The following is a 19,017-nucleotide window of genomic DNA, read 5'->3' as shown; positions in this document are numbered from 1 at the left end:
GTACTGTTTGAAGCCAAGGCGCCCGGTAAAATGTATCAGGGACTCGTCTATGCAGATGTTTTGTTCAGGGGTATAGAAATTTGGTGTTAAGGTGGTCTATGAGGGGCCGAATTTTGTGGAGCGGTCAAAAGCTGGGTGGCCTCTGGGACAAGAGGTGCTGTTATCACTAAAGTCCAGGAAACGCAGGATGGTCTCAAATCGTGTCCTGGACATGGCAGCAGAGAACATGGGCATGTGATGAATTGGGTTCGTGGACCAATATGACCGCAATTCCTGCTTTTTTTGTCAGGCCCATGTTGAGGAGAAGGCCCAGAAAAGTCTTGAGTTCGGAAACTTGAACGGGTTTCCACCGGAAAGACTGGGCATAAAAGCTTCCCGGGTTGGCGGCTATAAATTGAGTGGCATACCGGTTTGTTTCTGCCACGACTAAGTCAAAGAGCTCCGCAGTGAAGAACAGCTCAAAAAACCCCAGTGCCGATCCGATCTGAGTTGTCTCAACCCGAACTCCAGACTGGGCGGTGAAAGGGGGAACTACTGGTGCGGCTGAAGATGGGGGCTGCCAATCAGGGTATGCCAGCACCTCAGGGACTCTAGGGGCTCTACGGGCCCGTCTGTGCTGTGGCTGCAATGGGGGAACTACTGCACGTGCCACCGTACCAGCTTCAACTGCCCTTCTGGTGCTTGCCACTTCACCATGTTCTACGGCAGTGCTGGTACTAGGTCCAGGATGGGCTGTGCTGCTGGTGTATGCTTTACCACGTAATCAGACAGCGCCAGCCCCACTCTGCTGCCCTTGAAGCGGATCCTGCGCAACCTGTGGTCTAGCAACACGGGGCCGGGTACGCATGGTGGTATCAGGGACCTTAACTTCATCGTTCGAACTTTGGGTCAGACTGCCACTGCTTTCTACAGGTTCGTATTCTGACCCACTGGATTCGTCAGATGAGGGTTCCCATTCCTCATCCGACTGGGTCAGAAGCCTGTAGGCCTCTGTCTTACAAATGGGAGGCTAGTGAAGTACAGGAAGCAGCTGCGATTGATAAAAAAATATCAAAACTTTTTTTTATCGCCGCAGCGCTTGTGTAGTGATTGTGCAGTGATAAAAAAAATATATAATTTTTGTCACTGCGGCGCGGCAGGCGTGGGTGAACACACGTGTGGGCGACCGATCAGGCCTGATCGGGCAAACACTGCGTTTTGTGCGGAGGGGAGCTAAGGTGACACTAATACTATTATAGATCTGACTGTGATCAGTTCTGATCACTTACAGATACTATAAAGTACCAATGCTGATAATCAGCGAATCAGTGACTGCGGTGCAGTGGGCTGGGCGCTAACTGAAGCTAACTACCTACCAAAGGGGCCTAAACTAACCTAAACCTAACAGTCAATACTGGTGGGAAAAAAAAGTTACAATTTACACTGATCACTTTTTTCCCTTTCACTAGTGTTTGACTAGCGTGATCTGGGGCTAAATATGTAGTGCTTGGTGTACTCACTGTGATCTGTGCTCTCTGCTGGGACCAACCGACGAAAAGGACCCAGCAGAGCACAGAAGCCATTTAACACATTATATTTCTAAATATAATGTGTTATATGGCTGGTGGTTCGTTATTTTAAAAGTCACCAACCTGCCAGCGCTGATCATTGGCTGGCAGGCTGGTGACCAACTCCTTGTGCGCCTTTTGTCGACCCGCACTGCGCATGTGTGGGTCGTATGTGCGCGAGATGACGCGTATATGCGTCAAGGAGGAATAACCCGGCCGCCCGAAGGACGCAATCCTGCGTTAGGCGGTCGGGAGGTGGTTAAGGGAGGCCCCGCGTGCGTGAACAGTTCTTATATCATGCGAGCAAGGATTAATATAGGATGTAGAAAATGGCTTGGCGAGTAGTGGAGGACTTCCAGGCGAGAGTAAATCTACTGCAGACACGCCGTGCTTCCCCTTAGGCTTGTGGGACATGCACTGTTGCCGGGAAGATTTGCTGCGAGTGGGCCTGTTGCAAGGGAGGTTGCTGAGTGTGGTACTGGGCTCTGAGGGAATCTATAGTCGGGCATTGGACTTTGAGATGGATATTGACTGGGGTATAAGGCTTTAAGGCAGTTTTTGACTGTTTTGTCCCCACATGAAGGCGAATGAAGGTGTAACTGATAATGACTGTGTGACTTTCCTACCTTCGTATTCAAGCAGTTGAGCAGACCGGACCGGCAGATGCTTAGGTTAGATGGACCCAGACATAGACACGAGGATGCAATTAAACGTGGGTTTATTTGATCCAAAGCAGCGACATACGATGACGCAATACAGTAATGCAGTAGCAGAGTAGATGCTGTCCTGTGGATGTCTTTCCTGAGGCTAACTGCTGGTCAAAAACTGATGCCTTCACAAGCCAAGGTGTGTATCTTCAGTCACACAGGAATGCAGCATTGAAAATGACTGCAGGAAGTGACAAGGACCAAGGCTGCTTAAAACCACGCCCAGCAGAAAAAACTTTAATAACAAGTACAAGGCGTGCAGCATACAAATTCCGGCCAGCAGATGGCAGCAGAGAACAATACATTGAAACAACATAGTAAACGAAGAGATAATAATACAGTGTATGAATTAAATTTGAAAGAACAGCACAATGACGCATGCTGCACATGCACAGCACATGTACGGCGCTGGTAGTGAAAGGGTTAAATAGGCATAAACAGTAAAGAAGGAAGAAAAACTGTAAATATGAGTTAAGATTTAGGTCCTGTCTGCTGTAGTTGAAGAACTTGCTAGAATCAAGCCAACAATACACAAGGAAAATCTATCAAACCTTAGTTTCTTGCTCCTTGCCTTAAACTACGGTAAACTCCACTTATTCAGAAGCCAACTTAGTGCACCAAGCCCAGTAGAGCGTTTATTTTTTATTTTTTTATTTAAGATTTTCAAAATTATACATACCATAAACAAAATACATGAGGATCATGTGTATACAAAGAAAATCGGATACAAATGGCTATATATCAGCTGGCTGCAATAATCAGACCATAGTTCGTCCGTCCTCCCATAACAACTATACATAACTAAATAAAATAGAAAAAAATAAAACTGCATTCTGGTTATCAGGCAGAAGATATCTATTACACCTAATGCTATTGTGAATAATCTTACTTATGCTCGACATCTCAGCTTGGGTCGCCAGACAAGGAGAAAGCCCATGAGGCTACTTGCTCTTAACTGTGCTAAATAGTCGGTGTAATCTTCTAAATCCTTTCCCCTATATACCGTGGAAAAAAAGCCCATGCATCTTATGGGGCGAATACTAATGAGCGCTTCGGTTATGGAAACGCTCATTAGTACCTGGAGGACCGAGAACTCAGGGCTCAATGATAAGACCCCTCTAGATTCAGTGTATTCTTTCAGCCTCTACTCAGCTCCTAGTGTATTCACAAAGGTGATGGTAGAGATCATGTCTCAACTACTAGGGAGAGAAAAACGAATAATTATTATTGTTCATCTAAATTGACTTTTTACCTCCCTATTTGAACCCTTGGAAGAATGTAGTCTAAAACACCTACCTCTAAAAGTAGCTTAAAAAAATAAAAATCGTAATCACCTTAACTTGTAGAATAGGGGATCTTCAGTCACAGTCTATTCAGGAGCCCTACTTAAAAGTCTTAGATGATAGGCTAGTTTTAAGATTAGATCCAGCCTTCTTACCCAAGGTTCGATTAAGAAATAATACTTCCTCTTTGTGCCTCCCCCAGGAATCCACAAGAGCGTTTTCACTTGTTAAATGTGAGAAGAGCAATAATTAAATACCTGTAGGCAACTGCAGCTTACAGAAAAGATTCTACTATTTTTATTTAATTTTATGTTCAGGAAGGAATGTTTGCAAGATCGATTAAATCAGCCATAATATTTGTATATTCATGTTGGAATTTGTCCCTTACAGCCATTACTGCTGAGAGCAGTTTTTTTAGATGGGGAGAAAAAGTACTGCATGCTGATTACAGCTAATGAAACCCCAAAAGTTAGTATCTCAGAAAATTGTAATATTTTATATAAGACCAATTAAAAAAATAACATGGAAATGTATGTAAAGTTTTTGCACTCAATACCTGGTCAGGGCTTCTTTTGCGTGAATTACTGCATCAGTGCTGCATGGCATGAAGGCGATCAACCTGTGGCACTGCTGAGGTGTTGTGGAAGCTCAACTTTCTTTTGATAGCGGCCTTCAGCTCATGTGCATTGCTGAGTCTGGTGTCTCTCATCTTCCTCTTGACCATACTCCATAGATTCTCTATGGGGTTTAGGTCAGCCGAGTTTTCTGGCCAGTCGAGCACAAGTGATACCGTGTTTATTAAACCAGGTATTATTACTTTTACCAGTGTGGGCAGGTGCCAAGTCCTACTGGAAAATGAAATCAGCATCTCCATAAAGCTTTTCAGGGAAATATAAAGTGGTCTAAAACTTCCTGGTAGACTGCTGTACTGACTTTGGACTTGATATAACACAGTGGACCAACACCAGGAGATGACATGGCTCCCCAAACCATCACAGACTGTGAAAAATTGACACTGGACGTAAAGCTTGTACTGTGTGCCTCTACTCTTTTGCCAGACCCTGGGACCATTATTTCAAAAAAAAAAAAAAGCAAAATGTACTTTCCTCTTAAAACAGGTGCTGGGTTCTCCAGAGATAAAGAGGGCGAGATGCACTTTTTGTACCTGTTTTCTGTTATGGGACTTCCTTTTATCAGTTCAAAATGTCCCTATACAGTATTTTAAATGGTATTTTCCAAAACCATACAGCCAGTTTACCTCAGAGAATTGTTATTTTCAAAGGATTCTACCATATATGTACTTTCTACGCGACTCTGCTATAGTATCGCTGGGCTTGATTAGCCAGCAAACTCACCTGACCTAAACCCCATAGAGAATCTATGGAGTATTGTCAAGAGGAAGATAAGAGACCCAACAATGATGACTAGCTGAAGGCCGCCTTCAAAGCAACCTGGCGTTCCATAACACCTCAGCAGTGCCATAATCTGATCGCCTGCATGACACACTGCATTGATTCAGTAAGTTATGTACAAGTAGCCTCAACGAAATATTCATTGTATATACTGTACATATACCGCGTACCAAATTATTATGCAAATTGGATTTCAGTAACATAGTACATAAGGCCGAAAAAAGACATTTGTCCATCCAGTTCAGCCTGTCATCCTGCAAGTTGATCCAGAGGAAGGCAAAAAAACAACCCTGTGAGATAGAAGCCATTTTTCCTCACTTTAGGGGAATAAAAAATTCCTTCCTGACTCCAATCAGAATAACTCCCTGGATCAATGACCCCTCTCTAGTAGCTATAGCCGGTAATATTATTACACTCCAGAAATACATCCAGGCCCCTCTTGAATTCCTTTATTGTACTCACCATCACCACCTCCTCAGACAGAGAGTTCCATATTCTCACTGCTCTTACCGTAAAGAATCCTCTTCTATGTTTGTGTACAAACCTTCTTTCCTCCAGACGCAGAGGATGTCCCCTCGTCACAGTCACAGTCCTGGGGATAAATAGATGATGGGATAGATCTCTGTACTGACCCCTGATATATTTATACATATTAATTAGATCTCCCCTCAGTCGTCTTTTTTTCTAAAGTGAATAACCCTAATTTTGATAATTTTTCAGGGTACTGTAGTTGCCCCATTCCAGTTATTACTTTAGTTGCCCCCCTCTGGACTCTCTCCAGCTCTGCTATGTCTGCCTTGTTCACAGGAGCCCAGAACTGTACACAGTACTCCATGTGTGGTCTGACTAATGATTTGTAAAGTGGTAGGACTATGTACTCATCACGGGCATCTATGCCCCTTTTGATGCAACCCATTATCTTATTGGCCTTGGCAGCAGCTGCCTGACACTATTTTTTGCAGCTTAGTTTGCTGTTTATAAAAATTCCTAGATCCTTTTCCATGTCAGTGTTACCGAACGTTTTACCATTTAGTATGTACGGGTGACTTGCATTACTGTCATAAAGATGTAATTTTTAGTTTTTCAATTAAACTCATGGATGGTATTGTGTCCCAGGGCTGTTGGGATCACTGAAATAAATTTCACTCAGAGGTCGCACATAATTTTTTCCAGAAGAGTGAAAATTCTCCTCTTAGCATTTATGAGGAGTATTTTTCGCCGAGGAGGAATACAAATTTTTTAGTAATTCATATATATTTAAATACATAATCCTGCATAACGTTATAAGGCTGCTATTTATGTAAGGAAACCATTATTGGTTTTCCTTATAATGTCTTCCATGCAGAAATAGCAATTGTTGACAATTTTACATTTATCTAACATATTAGTGAAGATGGCAGCGCCACAGCACAGGCGTCCTCCACAGTAGTCTGAGTGGAGCAGCGAGCGGCCCGGCAGCCGCTAAAATTGACAAATCAGCAGCCTCCTTACCAGTAACAAAGCTCTATATGTAGTTCTACTACAAGCCCATTACATATACAGCTGAATTACATCTCCATTACACACACAGCTCTGCAACATGCCAATTACACACAGTGCTGCAATATGTCCTTGACACACACAGCCCTGCTACATGCCAGTTACACACACCACACTGCCACATGCCAGTTACACAGAGAGCACTGCCTCATGCCAGTTACAAGCACTGCTCCTCTGCACAAGAAAGACATAGCAGAGAAGGATTTTTTTCCCCTGAATAAGGAAAAATGGCTTCTACCTCATGGGATTTTTTGGCCTTTCTCTGGATCAACTTTGCAGGATAACAGGCTGAAATGGATAGATGGATGTCTTTTTTTTCAGCCTATAATGCTGTTAAAAAAAAATGCTGCATTCAGAATGTTATATATAAAGACTTATTTTATCTGTATTTTTCTTCATTTTTCTATTTTGGGGTGCTGAGGGACCACTGTAACAGTGTAAAATTCTTGTTTAATTGTTAATCTGGTCTGACTGCCACCCCTTAACTTGCTGGTCTAAAGACCCATATGGGTGGTCTCTGTTTGCACTGAAGAAAAGTGTGGGGACTCACTGTGTGTTATGATAGTTAATTAAAGTTAGAGTTAAGGCAAATGCAAACCTGTAATACACGGTCCATTCTATGTTCTTTTAGCGAAGAGTGCTACCTACAGGTAAAATGACTGCAGCAACAACACCTCTAAACAACGATGGCTGCTTGCCCCCATTTCAGTGAAACGCTGTTTGATTGGTAATGGCAACATGGTAAACTAATGTTTACTTGAAAAATCGCTAATTATCATTTAAACTCCTTTTAGTGGCTATAAATTTGAAACTGGCGCTGATCCACATGGTCACAACATCCATGTGGTCACAACATGAGAACCCAGCTGTAAGCATACTTATACAAATTATATAAGAGCATTAATATTCTCCTAAAATGGCTAAAACAAGCTAAAAAAAGAAATGTTTCTGGAACAATGGGTTGTGTAGATGAAAAAATGGTTTTGTTCCCATGCAGATCTACAGCGCATATATATATATATATATATATATATATATATAACATTACAGCAGTTTCTCCTCTTAATGGCTCTGTGCAGATGAGTGGATGGACACATGGTAGCCTATGGGGCAACTGATGAGTTTATATGACTATAGTGGCATTCCTAAAAGGTAAATGTCGGGAAATCTTCCGGTTATAATTTTGTGTGTTTGTAAATATGTATTACATACATATTTAAATACATACATTGATATAAATTGTATTGAAATGTGGTTTTATTAATACCAATACATTTACTTAAAACCAGAAAATCCCTGTATGGAACACACACATGGAATGGATATGCTGCATATTTGGGTGTACAATAGCAGCAAAGTGGATGAAATCTGATCTACACTCTGTGTAAAAAAAAATCTGCAGTGTAAATTGAATGACGTTCTTATTTTAAAGGGGGTTTTCTCCTTCCCTTCCCCGCTGGACCTGTGAAGGTTAACATGTTCACCTGCTCCCACTGCTCTGTTCCAGCTACTTTAGTTTGCTGCGCTGTGGGCCCTTTTTGTCAACTTCTGGAATGAACAGAGGGCTACGTGTGCTGCTGCAGTTGATGGCTGACTGCAACAATAACGTGTCCCCCAAGTGGCACATCACTGGGTCACATGTTACTTGGGGATCGGAGCACAGCTCACTGAAGTAGTTGAAACCGACCAGCAGGTACAGTGGATATAAAAAGTCTACACACCCCTGTTAAAATGTCAGGTTTCTGTGCTGTAAAAAAATGAGACAAAGATAAATCATTTCAGAACTTTTTCCACCTTTAATGTGACCTATAAACGTACAAACTTAAATCTGAAATTGAAAAACAAACTGAAATCTTTTAGGTGGAGGCAAGAAAACAAAAAAATAATGTGGTTGCATAACTGCTTATTAACTGGTGATGTAGCTGTGTTCAGAATTAAGCAATCACATTCAAAATCAAGTTAAATAGGAGTCAGTATACACCTGCCATCATTTAAAGTGCCTCTGATTAACCCCAAATAAAGTTCAGCTGGTCTAGTTGGTCTTTCCTGAAATTTTCTTAGTCACATCCCACAGCAAAAGCCATGGTCCACAGAGAGCTTCCAAAGCATCGGGTATCAGTCAGGAGAAGGGTACAAAGGAATTTTTGAGGCATTAGATATACCATGTGAAGACAAGATCAAGTTGAGAAAATATGGCACAACAGTGACATTACCAAGAACTGGACGTCCCTCCAAAATTGATTAAAAGATGACAAGAAAACTGGTCTGGGAGGCTACCAAGAGGCCTACAGCAACAATAAAGGAGCTGCAGGAATATCTGGCAAGTACTGGCTATGTGGTACATGTGACAACAATCTCCCGTGTTCTTCATATGTCTGGGCTATGGGGTAGAGTGGCAAGACGGAAAGCCTTTTCTTACGAAGAAGAACATCCAAGCCAGGCTACATTTTGCAAAAACACATCTGAAGTCTCCCAAAAGCATGTGGGAAAAGGTGTTATGGTCTGATGAAACCAAGGTTGAACTTTTTGGCCATAATTCCAAAAGATATGTTTGGCGCAAAAACAACATTGCACATCACCAAAAGAACACCATACCCACAGTGAAGCGTGGTGGCAGCATCATGCTTTGGGGCTTTTTTTTCTTCAGCTGGAACTGGGGCCTTAGTTAAGCTAGAGGGAATTATGAACAGTTCCAAATACCAGTCAATATTGGCACAAAACCTTCAGGCTTCTGCTAAAAAGCTGAACATGAAGAGGGACTTCATCTTTTAGCATGACAACGACCCAAAGCATACATCCAAATCAACAAAGGAATGGCTTCACCAGAAGAAGATTAAAGGGTTTCTATCACCAGAAATACTGTTATGTAGCTGACTGACATTAGCGATGCGCCCATGTCAGCACTACATAACAATATGTTTCTAACGTTAGTCCCTGCAGCCGTTTTTGTAAAAAAAAAGCACTTTTAGTATATGCTAATGAGCCTCTAGGTGCTATGTGGGCGTAAAATCAGCACCTAGAGGCTCCGTCCACTCGCGCTGTATTCTGCCCAGGTCCAGTGTTGTGCCCGCCCCGCTCCTCTTGATTGATGCCACTGTTTCCCTGCATCGTTGGCGAAATCCCGCGCCTGCGCTGTTCTTTTCGGTCTTCGGCACAAGCGCAGTGAGTGAAGGACGCTCTCCTGATGCCGGCTTCCTCACTGTGACGTAGTTGGCGCAGGCGCAGTGAGGAAGCCGGCACCAGGATTGCATCATTCACTCACTGCACCGAAGACAGAAGTGAACGGCGCAGACGCGGGATTTCGCCAACGATGCAGGGAACAGTGGCATCAATCAAGAGGAGCTGGGCAGGCACAACACTGGACCTGGGCGGAATACAGGCTGAGTGGACGGAGCCTCTAGGTGCTGATTTTACGCCCACATAGCACCTAGAGGCTCATTAGCATATACTAAAAGTGCTTTTTTTTTACAAAAACGGCTGCAGGGACTAACGTTAGAAACATATTGTTATGTAGTGCTGACATGGGCGCATCGCTAATGTCAGTCAGCTACATAACAGTATTTCTGGTGATAGAAACCCTTTACATTTTTGGAAAGGCCCAGCCAGAGCCCAGACCTGAATCCAATAAAAAATCTGTGGGGTGACCTGAAGAGGGCTGTGCACAGGAGATGCACTCGCAATCTGACAGATTTGGAGTGTTTTTGCAAAGAAGAGTGGGCAAATCTTGCCAAGTCAAAATGTGCCATGCTGATAGACTCATACCCAAAAAGACTGAGTGCTGTAATAAAATCAAAAGGTGCTTGAACAAAATATTAGTTTAACTCCTTAAGAACACAGCCATATTTCACTTTAAGGACGAAGCCATTTTTTGCAAATCTGACCAGTGTCACTTTAAGTTGTGATAACTTTAAAACACTTTGACTTATCCAGGCAATTCTGAGAGAGTTTTTTTCGTCACATATTGTACTTCATGACACTGGTAAAATGAAATTAAAAAAAAATAATTTTTATTTATAAAAAAATTTAAAAAAAAATTGGGATTTTTTCCCCAAGTTTCAATTTCTCTACTTCTATAATACATAGTAATACCTCTAAAAATAATTATTACTTTACATTCCCCATATGTCTACTTCATTTTTGGATCATTTTGGGAATGACATTTTAGTTTTTGGGGACGTTACAAGGCTTAGAAGTTTAGAAGCAAATCTTGAAATGTTTCAGAAATTTTCAAAAACCAAATTTTTAGAGACCAGTTCAGGTCTGAAGTCACTTTGTGAGGCTTGCATAATAGAAACCACCCAAAAATGACCCCATTTTAGAAACTACACCCCTCAAGGTATTCCAAACTGATTTTTACAAACGTTGTTAACCCTTTAGGTGTTCCACAAGAGTTAATGGCAAATGGAGATAAAATTTCAGAATTTTGATTTTTTGGCAAATTTTCAATTTTAATCAATTTTTTCCAGTAACAAAGCAAGGGTTAACAGCCAAACAAAATGCTATATTTATTGCCCCGATTCTGTAGTTTGCAGAAACACCCCATATGTGGCCGTAAACTACTGTACGGGCACACAATTGGGCGTAGAGGGAAAGGTGCGCCGTATGGTTTTTGGAAGGCAGATTTTGCTGGACTGGTTTATTTACACCAGTGATGCCCAACCTATGGCCCGTGGGCCACTTCCGGCCCGCGAAGCTGTGTTATGCGGCCTGTGCAGCAGAGGTTGCGATTTTACTCTCTGTAAAAAGTCTAAGGCATACGAATACGCCTTAGCCTTTTCCCTTACATTCATCAGCGCAGTAAGGTTTGATTTAATCCTGGTTCCTTTCATATTATATTAATAACCCTATAATGGACATAAGTAACACATTCCCTCTCCAACAACATTCTGTGTTATGGCTTCATTAAATCTAACAGCATCCATAAACCTTACATTTCACTCATACCGCTCCATTCTCCTGATCATGACCTTAACCACACACACTGCGCCACATACATCACACTGATGTATGTGGTGCAGTGTGTGATGCGTGTGGTGCAGAGTGCCAAGTGATAAAGTACAGGGAAGATCCACCATATTGGACTGGACTTTATCACTTGGCTATAATTATCTACTGTTATTCAGATCAGTAATGGTCCCACACATAAATACTCACCTCTTTGGCCCCGTTCACACCACCGCAATGTATGCTGTTCTTCTCAGTTACCTGAGCAGAAAAACAAAAGTAACGGAAGTGCTGGATGTGCCCCCTTCACAGGGGTAGTGCCCAGACTTGCCCCCTTCACAGGGGTAATGCCCAGATGTGCCCCCTTCACAGTGGTAATGCCCAGATGTGCCCCCTTCACAGGGGTAATTCTCACATGTGCCCCCTTCACAGGGGTAATGCTCACATGTGCCCCCCTCACACTGGTAATGCTCACATGTGCCCCCTTTTACAGAAAAAATGCCCAGATATTTGCCTCTTCACAATAGTAATGCTTGCATGTGCCCCCTCACAGTGTTTGCATTTCTTTCTGGCAAAGCTACCTGGTTCTGTCACGCGAGATTTATACCATGTCTAGTGCGGCCCTTAAATGAGAAATGGTTGGGCACCACTGATTTACACCATGTCTCATTTGAAGCCCTCCTGATGTACCCCTAGAGTAGAAACTACATAAGTGACCCTATCTAAGAAACTACACCCCTCAAGGTATTCAAAACTGATTTTACAAACTTTATTAACCCTTTAGGTGTTGCACAAGAGTTATTGGCAAATGGAGATGGAAAATTTGCCCAAAAATTTTAATTCTCAAGTTTCATTTTAATCAATTTTTTCCAGTAATAAAGCAAGGTTAACAGCCAATCAAAATGCTATATTTATTGCCCCGATTCTGTAGCAGAAACACCCCATATGTGGCCGTAAACTACGCGCTACCGTGTGCCCGTACAGTAGAGGGAAAGTTGCGCTGTGTGGTTTTTGGAAGGAAGATTTTTGCTGGACTGGCTTATTTAAACGTGTCCCATTTCAAGCCCCCCCCCTGATGCACCCCTAGAGTAGAAACTCCATAAAAGTGACCCTATTTTTAAAACTACGGGATAAGGTGGCAGTTTTGTTGGGACTATTTTTAGGGTACATATGATTTTTGGTTTATCTATATTACATTTTTGTGAGGCAAGGTTACCAAAAATAGAAATTCTGAAATTTCATCATCCATTTCCATAAACTGCTGAACACCTAAAGGGTTAATAAAGTTTGTAAAATTAGTTTTGAATACCTTGAGGGGTGTATTTTCTAAGATGGGGTCGCTTTTATGGAGTTTCTACTCTAGGGGTGCATCAGGAAGGCTTCAAATGGGACATGGTGCCAAAAATAAAAGGCCATGAAAATATGCCTTCCAGAAACCATACGGCGTTTCCTTTCCTTCTGCGCCCTGCCGTTTGGTCATACAGCAGTTTACGACCACATATGGGATGTTTGTCTAAACTGCAGAATCAGGGTAATAACTATTAAGTTTTGTTTGGCTGTTAACACTTGCTTTATTACTGGAAAAAACGGTTTAAAATGGAAAATTTGCAAAAAAATTGCTGCTTTGGCACAATTTCTATAGATTTTTTATTTTATTTTTTTACCGTGTTCTTCTGAGGGGTTAAGTCATGAGGTATTTTTATAGAGCAGATTCATACAGACGCGGCGATACCTAATATGTCTACTATTTATTTCTGTTTTACACCAAGCATGTCAAACTCAAAGGCTAACATGGGCCCAAAAAACTAAATTTAAGTTTATGTGGGCTGCATAAAAAAAAATAAAAAAAATCTGATCCACCGTCTGCATTATATGAGCGGATCCGAATGCAAGTGTGAAAGTAGCCTTATGGGCGAGAACCTGGGATCTTTCATCCCTTGTCCTATTCAGCTCTATCAGGGTGAATAGGACTTCACACTGTCCCTGCTGCTCTGTGCACATAGCATCAGGGATGTTACCATGGCAGCCAGGGCTTCTGTAGCGTCCTGGCTGCCATGGTAACCGATCGGAGCCCCAGGCTTACACAGCTGGGGCTCCGATCAGAAGCTGCCACTGCACCACCAATGAGGGGGAGGGGAGAGGTCCCTGTGGCCACTGCCACCAATGATTTTAATACTGGGGGGGTTGAGAGGGGCTGGCGCACTGTGCCACCAATGATTTTAATGGGATGGGGGGTTGAGGGAGGGGGGGCACACTGCACCACCAATGATAAATTACCGCTTTATACAGGAGGCTGGTACTGGCAGATCAGCAGTTAACCCCTCAGGTGCGGCACCTAAGGGGTTAACTGCCTCTGATCGCAGCTCCCTGTCAGCGGCAGGGTGCCGGCAATGCGATTCTGCTGCCGACACCCGCCTCCTGTATTGTGTTAAAGACTGACTTTCACTATCAGGCCACACAGAGCGGCGCCCAGCGATGTCTCAGCACTCACCATTAGTCCTGGGCGCCGCTCCGTTCGCCCGCAGTGCTCCATTACTGTCTCCTCTCCTGCTGATTACTATCAGAGCGATGGGAGGAGACATCAGCTTCACTAGTGGGCGTTCCTTCTTCCTGGCTGTAGCGCTGTCCAATCGCAGCGCAGGGAGAAGGAACGCCCACTAGTGAAGCTGATGTCTCCCCCCCCCCCATCGCTCCGATAGTAATCAGCAGCATGTGGAGCAGGAGAGGAGACAGTAATGGGGCACTGCGGGCGAACGGAGCGGCGCCCAGGACTAATGGTGAGTGCTGAGACATCGCTGGGCGCCGCTCTGTGTGGGAAATGGGAATAGTCCTATCATTGGTGGCTCAGTGCGCCCGCCCCTCCTCCGCCCCTCTCTCCTCATTAGTGGAGCAGTGCGCCCGCCCCTCTCCCCCCCCCCCCCCTCTCTTTTCATTGGTGGCAGCGGCAGCAGCACAGGGGGAGGGAGGACAGCTTCCTTCTCCCTGTGCTGCTGAGAGAACATGAGCGCGCCGATAGCAGCGCGCTCATGTTCAGAGATACTAGACTGCGCAGAAGCGCAGCCCAGTATCGAAAAAATGGAAATCCTGGTATCGCATCGATACCGGGACAACCGCCATCCTTCAACCGCTCCTGGACCGCCTCTGACTTTTTTATTTTATCTCCGCCCGCCTCCAGGTAACCACAGCAATGAATATCTTTGCCGGGCCGCAAAGATATTCATTGCGGGCCGCATGCCGCATGTTTGACACCCATGTTTTACACTATATTTATAATATAATTATATATTTTTTTTTGCCGATTATCTTAGGTAGGGGCTAATTTTTTGCGGGATGAGAGGACTGTTTTATTGGCACTATTTTGGGGGGGCATATGACTTTTTGATCACTTGCTATTACAATTTTTGTGATGTAAGGTGACAAACTTTTTTTGCACCGTTTTTATTTTATTTATTTTTTGACTGTGTTCATCTGAGGGTTTGGCGGGGGGAGTATTTTTATAGAGCAGATTCTTACGGACGCGGCGATACCTAATATGTCAATTTTTTTATTTTAGTTTTACTAAATAATAATTTTGAACTTTTTTAGAATTTTAGTGTCTCAAGTCTGAGAACTTTTTTTTTAACTTTTATCCAATTGTCAGTGGCTAAATTGGGATATAAATTTAGTACTCCATGGAAGTGTGGTACTCCCTGAAGCAACCAATAATGCAGAGGCCCGATCACACTGAGTAGTGGTGTTCTTCCATATCCCCCTCCTGTGACACACTCTGCACCTTTTTTGGGCCCATCCCCTCTTTCCAGTATGGGGGACCACACCTGGAAAGTGTTGGCCAGGGACGATCCGGGCGCCTCCAGTTCCCGAGGTACTCTAGCCTGCTCTTTCCCGGCCAGAAACGATCAGGTCTTTGAGGACTGCCTCACAGAACTGTCCCTGTGTTGCCAGCGCTCCGGGACAGCACAAAAGAGTTGTACAAGGCCACCTGTACCAAGTAGACCGCAACTTTTTTGTACCATGCCCGGGTTTTGCGCATGGCATTATATGGCTTGAGGACTTGATCAGAGAGATAAACTCCTGCCATATATCGACTATACAGGTCCTTCTAAAAAAATTAGCATATTGTGATAAAGTTCATTATTATCTGTAATGTACTGATAAACATTAGACTTTCATATATTTTAGATTCATTACACACCAACTGAAGTAGTTCAAGCCTTTTATTGTTTTAATATTGATGATTTTGGCATACAGCTCATGAAAACCCAAATTTCCTATCTAAAAAAATTTGCATATTTCATCCGACCAATAAAAGAAAAGTGTTTTTAATACAAAAAAAGTCAACCTTCAAATAATTATGTTCAGTTCTGCACTCAATACTTGGTCGGGAATCCTTTTGCAGAAATGACTGCTTCAATGCGGCGTGGCATGGAGGCAATCAGCCTGTGGCACTGCTGAGGTGTTATGGAGGCCCAGGATGCTTCGATAGCGGCCTTAAGCTCATCCAGAGTGTTGGGTCTTGTGTCTCTCAACTTTCTCTTCCCAATATCCCACAGATTCTCTATGGGGTTCAGGTTAGGAGAGTTGGCAGGCCAATTGAGGACAGTAATACCATGGTCAGTAAACCATTTACCAGTGGTTTTGGCACTGTGAGCAGGTGCCAGGTCGTGCTGAAAAATGAAATCTTCATCTCCATAAAGCTTTTCAGCAGATGGAAGCATGAAGTGCTCCAAAATCTCCTGATAGCTAGCTGCATTGACCCTGCCCTTGATAAAACACAGTGGACCAACACCAGCAGCTGACATGGCACCCCAGACCATCACTGACTGTGGGTACTTGACACTGGACTTCAGGCATTTTGGCATTTCCCTATCCCCAGTCTTCCTCCAGACTCTGGCACCTTGATTTCCGAATGACATGCAACAGTCCAGTGCTCCTTCTCTGTAGCCCAGGTCAGGCGCTTCTGCCGCTGTTTCTGGTTCAAAAGTGGCTTGACCTGGGGAATGCGGCACCTGTAGCCCATTTCGTGCACACGCCTGTACACGGTGGCTCTGGATGTTTCTACTCCAGACTCAGTCCACTGCTTCCGCAGGTCCCCCAAGGTCTAGAATCGGTCCTTCTCCACAATCTTCCTCAGGGTCCGGTCACCTCTTCTCGTTGTGCAGCGTTTTCTGCCACACTTTTTCCTTCCCACAGACTTCCCACTGAGGTGCCTTGATACAGCACTCTGGGAACAGCCTATTCGTTCAGAAATTTCTTTCTGTGTCTTACCCTCTTGCTTGAGGGTGTCAATGATGGCCTTCTGGACAGCAGTCAGGTCGGCAGTCTTACCCATGACTGCGGTTTTGAGTAATGAACCAGGCTGGGAGTTTTTAAAAGCCTCAGGAATCTTTTGCAGGTGTTTAGAGTTAATTAGTTGATTCAGATGATTAGGTTAATAGCTCGTTTAGAGAACCTTTTCATGATATGCTAATTTTTTGAGATAGGAATTTTGGGTTTTCATGAGCTGTATGCCAAAATCATCAATAATAAAACAATAAAAGGCTTGAACTACTGTAGTTGGTGTGTAATGAATCTAAAATATATGAAAGTCTAATGTTTATCAGTACATTACAGAAAATAATTAACTTTATCACAATATGCTAATTTTTTTAGAAGGACCTGTACAATCGGGCTTGAGGACTGTTGCCGCGGTACCTCACACAGGGACAGGGGTGATGCTGTTACCATGAATTGTGGACAGTACAAGGACATCCCTCTTGTCCTTATATCTGACCAGCAACAGGTTTCCACTGGTAAGGGCACGGGTCGCACCCCTGGGGATAGGTACCTGGTAGGGAGGACGCGTTGATGTTTCCGCACAGTCCCACAAGCGGACGTGCATCTGGCGGCGAGGGACTGGAACAAGGGGATACTAGTATAAAAGTTACGTACAGGTGGTAACCCTTATCTAGCAGTGGGTGCATAAGTACCCACACAAGTTTCCTGCTAAGTACCCACACAAGTTTCCTTCTGGGGGTTGAATACAGGAATCTCGCCCTCTTACACACGAAACTTGTAAGTGTACCCTGAGGTACTCTCACAAAGTTTGTGCAGCTTCACCCCATACCTCGCCCACTTAGAGGGAACATACTGGCGGAAAAGGAGTCTCCCCTTGAAAGCAGTGAGAGACTCATCAACTGCGACCTCCCGTCCAGGTACATAGGCCTGTACAAATTTGGCCCCAAAGTCATCGATGACCGGCCTGATTTTGTACAGGCCATCATAGGCAGATCACCTTGGGGGGGGGGGGGGGGAAGGGGGGGGGGGGACATGCTGCATTATCTAAATAATGCAGGCATTTCTGGATGGCCTCAAACTGGGAGCGTGTCACGGGCGTACTGTAAAGTGGGGTCTGGTAGAGGACATCCCTACTGCAGTAATGCCTGACACTAGGTTTCTTGACTAGGCCCATGTGCAGCATGAGGCCCCAAAACGTCCTCCTCTCGGCTGCACTGACCGGAGTCCAGCCACCGGGCCTAGCCAAAAAGGAGCCCGGATGTTGCTCAACAAACTGTTGGGCGTACAAGTTTGTTTGCGCCACCATTGTTTACAAAGTGGTCACTGAAAAAAAGACTAAAGTAGTCGTATTCAGTGAAGCCCACTGTTGAAATCTGGATTCCTGGTTGGCCTACAAAATCAGGAATCACATGCTCAAAATGCTCTGGGGTATACCAGACAAGTTCACTGCTCCGGTGGACTTAACTGGTGGGCCGGAAAACTAGTACGAGCCCTAGAGCTGCTCGTGCTAGTGTGGGCCACAGGGTCCCTAGCATGGCGGTCCCCTTGTTTTGCCTGGCGGCGTCTCCGCCACCTTGGGAGCTCATCATCATCATCGCTAGATTATGAGAACGACAAAAGAAAAGTGGGGTCATCCTCGTCCTTACGCCGAGAACATCCGGCGGGCGATAGGGGAGTGTGTATGCGTGCGTGATAAACTTTATTTGGTGTGCGTGTGTGGGGGCGTTCGCGAACTTACCCTAAACCTAACAGACAAAAAAAAAATAACTAAAAAAAGGGGCAAAAAATTTGAAAACATGACAACAACAAAAAATCGCTGATCAACCGTCTGAAGTTGATTACCAGTAGGGTGTGTGATGCGCTAACAGTGGCCGGATGCTAAGAGTGCCGGCCACAGTCAGCGTACGCAGGGGAAAAAAATGTAAAAACTGCTTGCGTTCAAAAAAAGTTGTAGGAGGGGGGCAGGGGGCAAGCTGCAGCACCCCTTGGGGGTCTAGGGTCACACAGTTGTGCTGTGGACCCCAGGCACCCGATTTAGGGTGATGCAAAAAAAAAAAAAAAAAAAAAAAAAAAAAAGATTATTTTTTATTCTCACTAACTTTCCCTGAATATCTCTGCCTAACTTAACCTTTCCCTAAATACCTGGGTGCACAGATGGGGTGCTTTCTGACGATCCCTGCACAGATGGGGGTGCTGGCTCTGATATCCGACGTGCAGCGCTCCTCTCTCCTTGGCTCCCGTACTGAAAAGGGGAAGAGAGGAGCGCTGCAGTAATTTGAACTTCCCGCCCCTACAGCCGACCAGTGAGAGG

The 19,017-nt window shown here is 44.1% G+C and overlaps 1 protein-coding gene across 10 annotated transcripts in view; it reads left to right on the top strand.

Annotated features, from left to right (window-relative positions):
- LOC122945246 (asparagine synthetase domain-containing protein 1-like) overlaps positions 1 to 19,017 on the top strand; it is a 178,292-nt gene that overhangs the window by 136,497 nt on the left and 22,778 nt on the right. For 4 of the 10 annotated variants that reach the window (XM_044304254.1, XM_044304252.1, XM_044304258.1 and 1 more), the window contains exon 4: positions 3,928 to 4,005. The exons of the other annotated variants lie outside the window; for them this stretch is intronic. Coding sequence is in view for 2 of the 4 variants with exons in the window: in XM_044304258.1 (XP_044160193.1) it covers positions 3,928 to 3,992 (65 nt within the window). In the remaining 2 variants the exon portion in view is untranslated. The remainder of the gene's footprint in view (positions 1 to 3,927; positions 4,006 to 19,017) is intronic. 10 annotated transcript variants of the gene reach the window in all.

The sequence above is a fragment of the Bufo gargarizans genome, chromosome 8 (assembly GCF_014858855.1).
Source record: "Bufo gargarizans isolate SCDJY-AF-19 chromosome 8, ASM1485885v1, whole genome shotgun sequence".
Lineage (NCBI taxonomy): Eukaryota > Metazoa > Chordata > Amphibia > Anura > Bufonidae > Bufo > Bufo gargarizans.
This window is presented reverse-complemented; position numbering and strand designations above follow the sequence as displayed.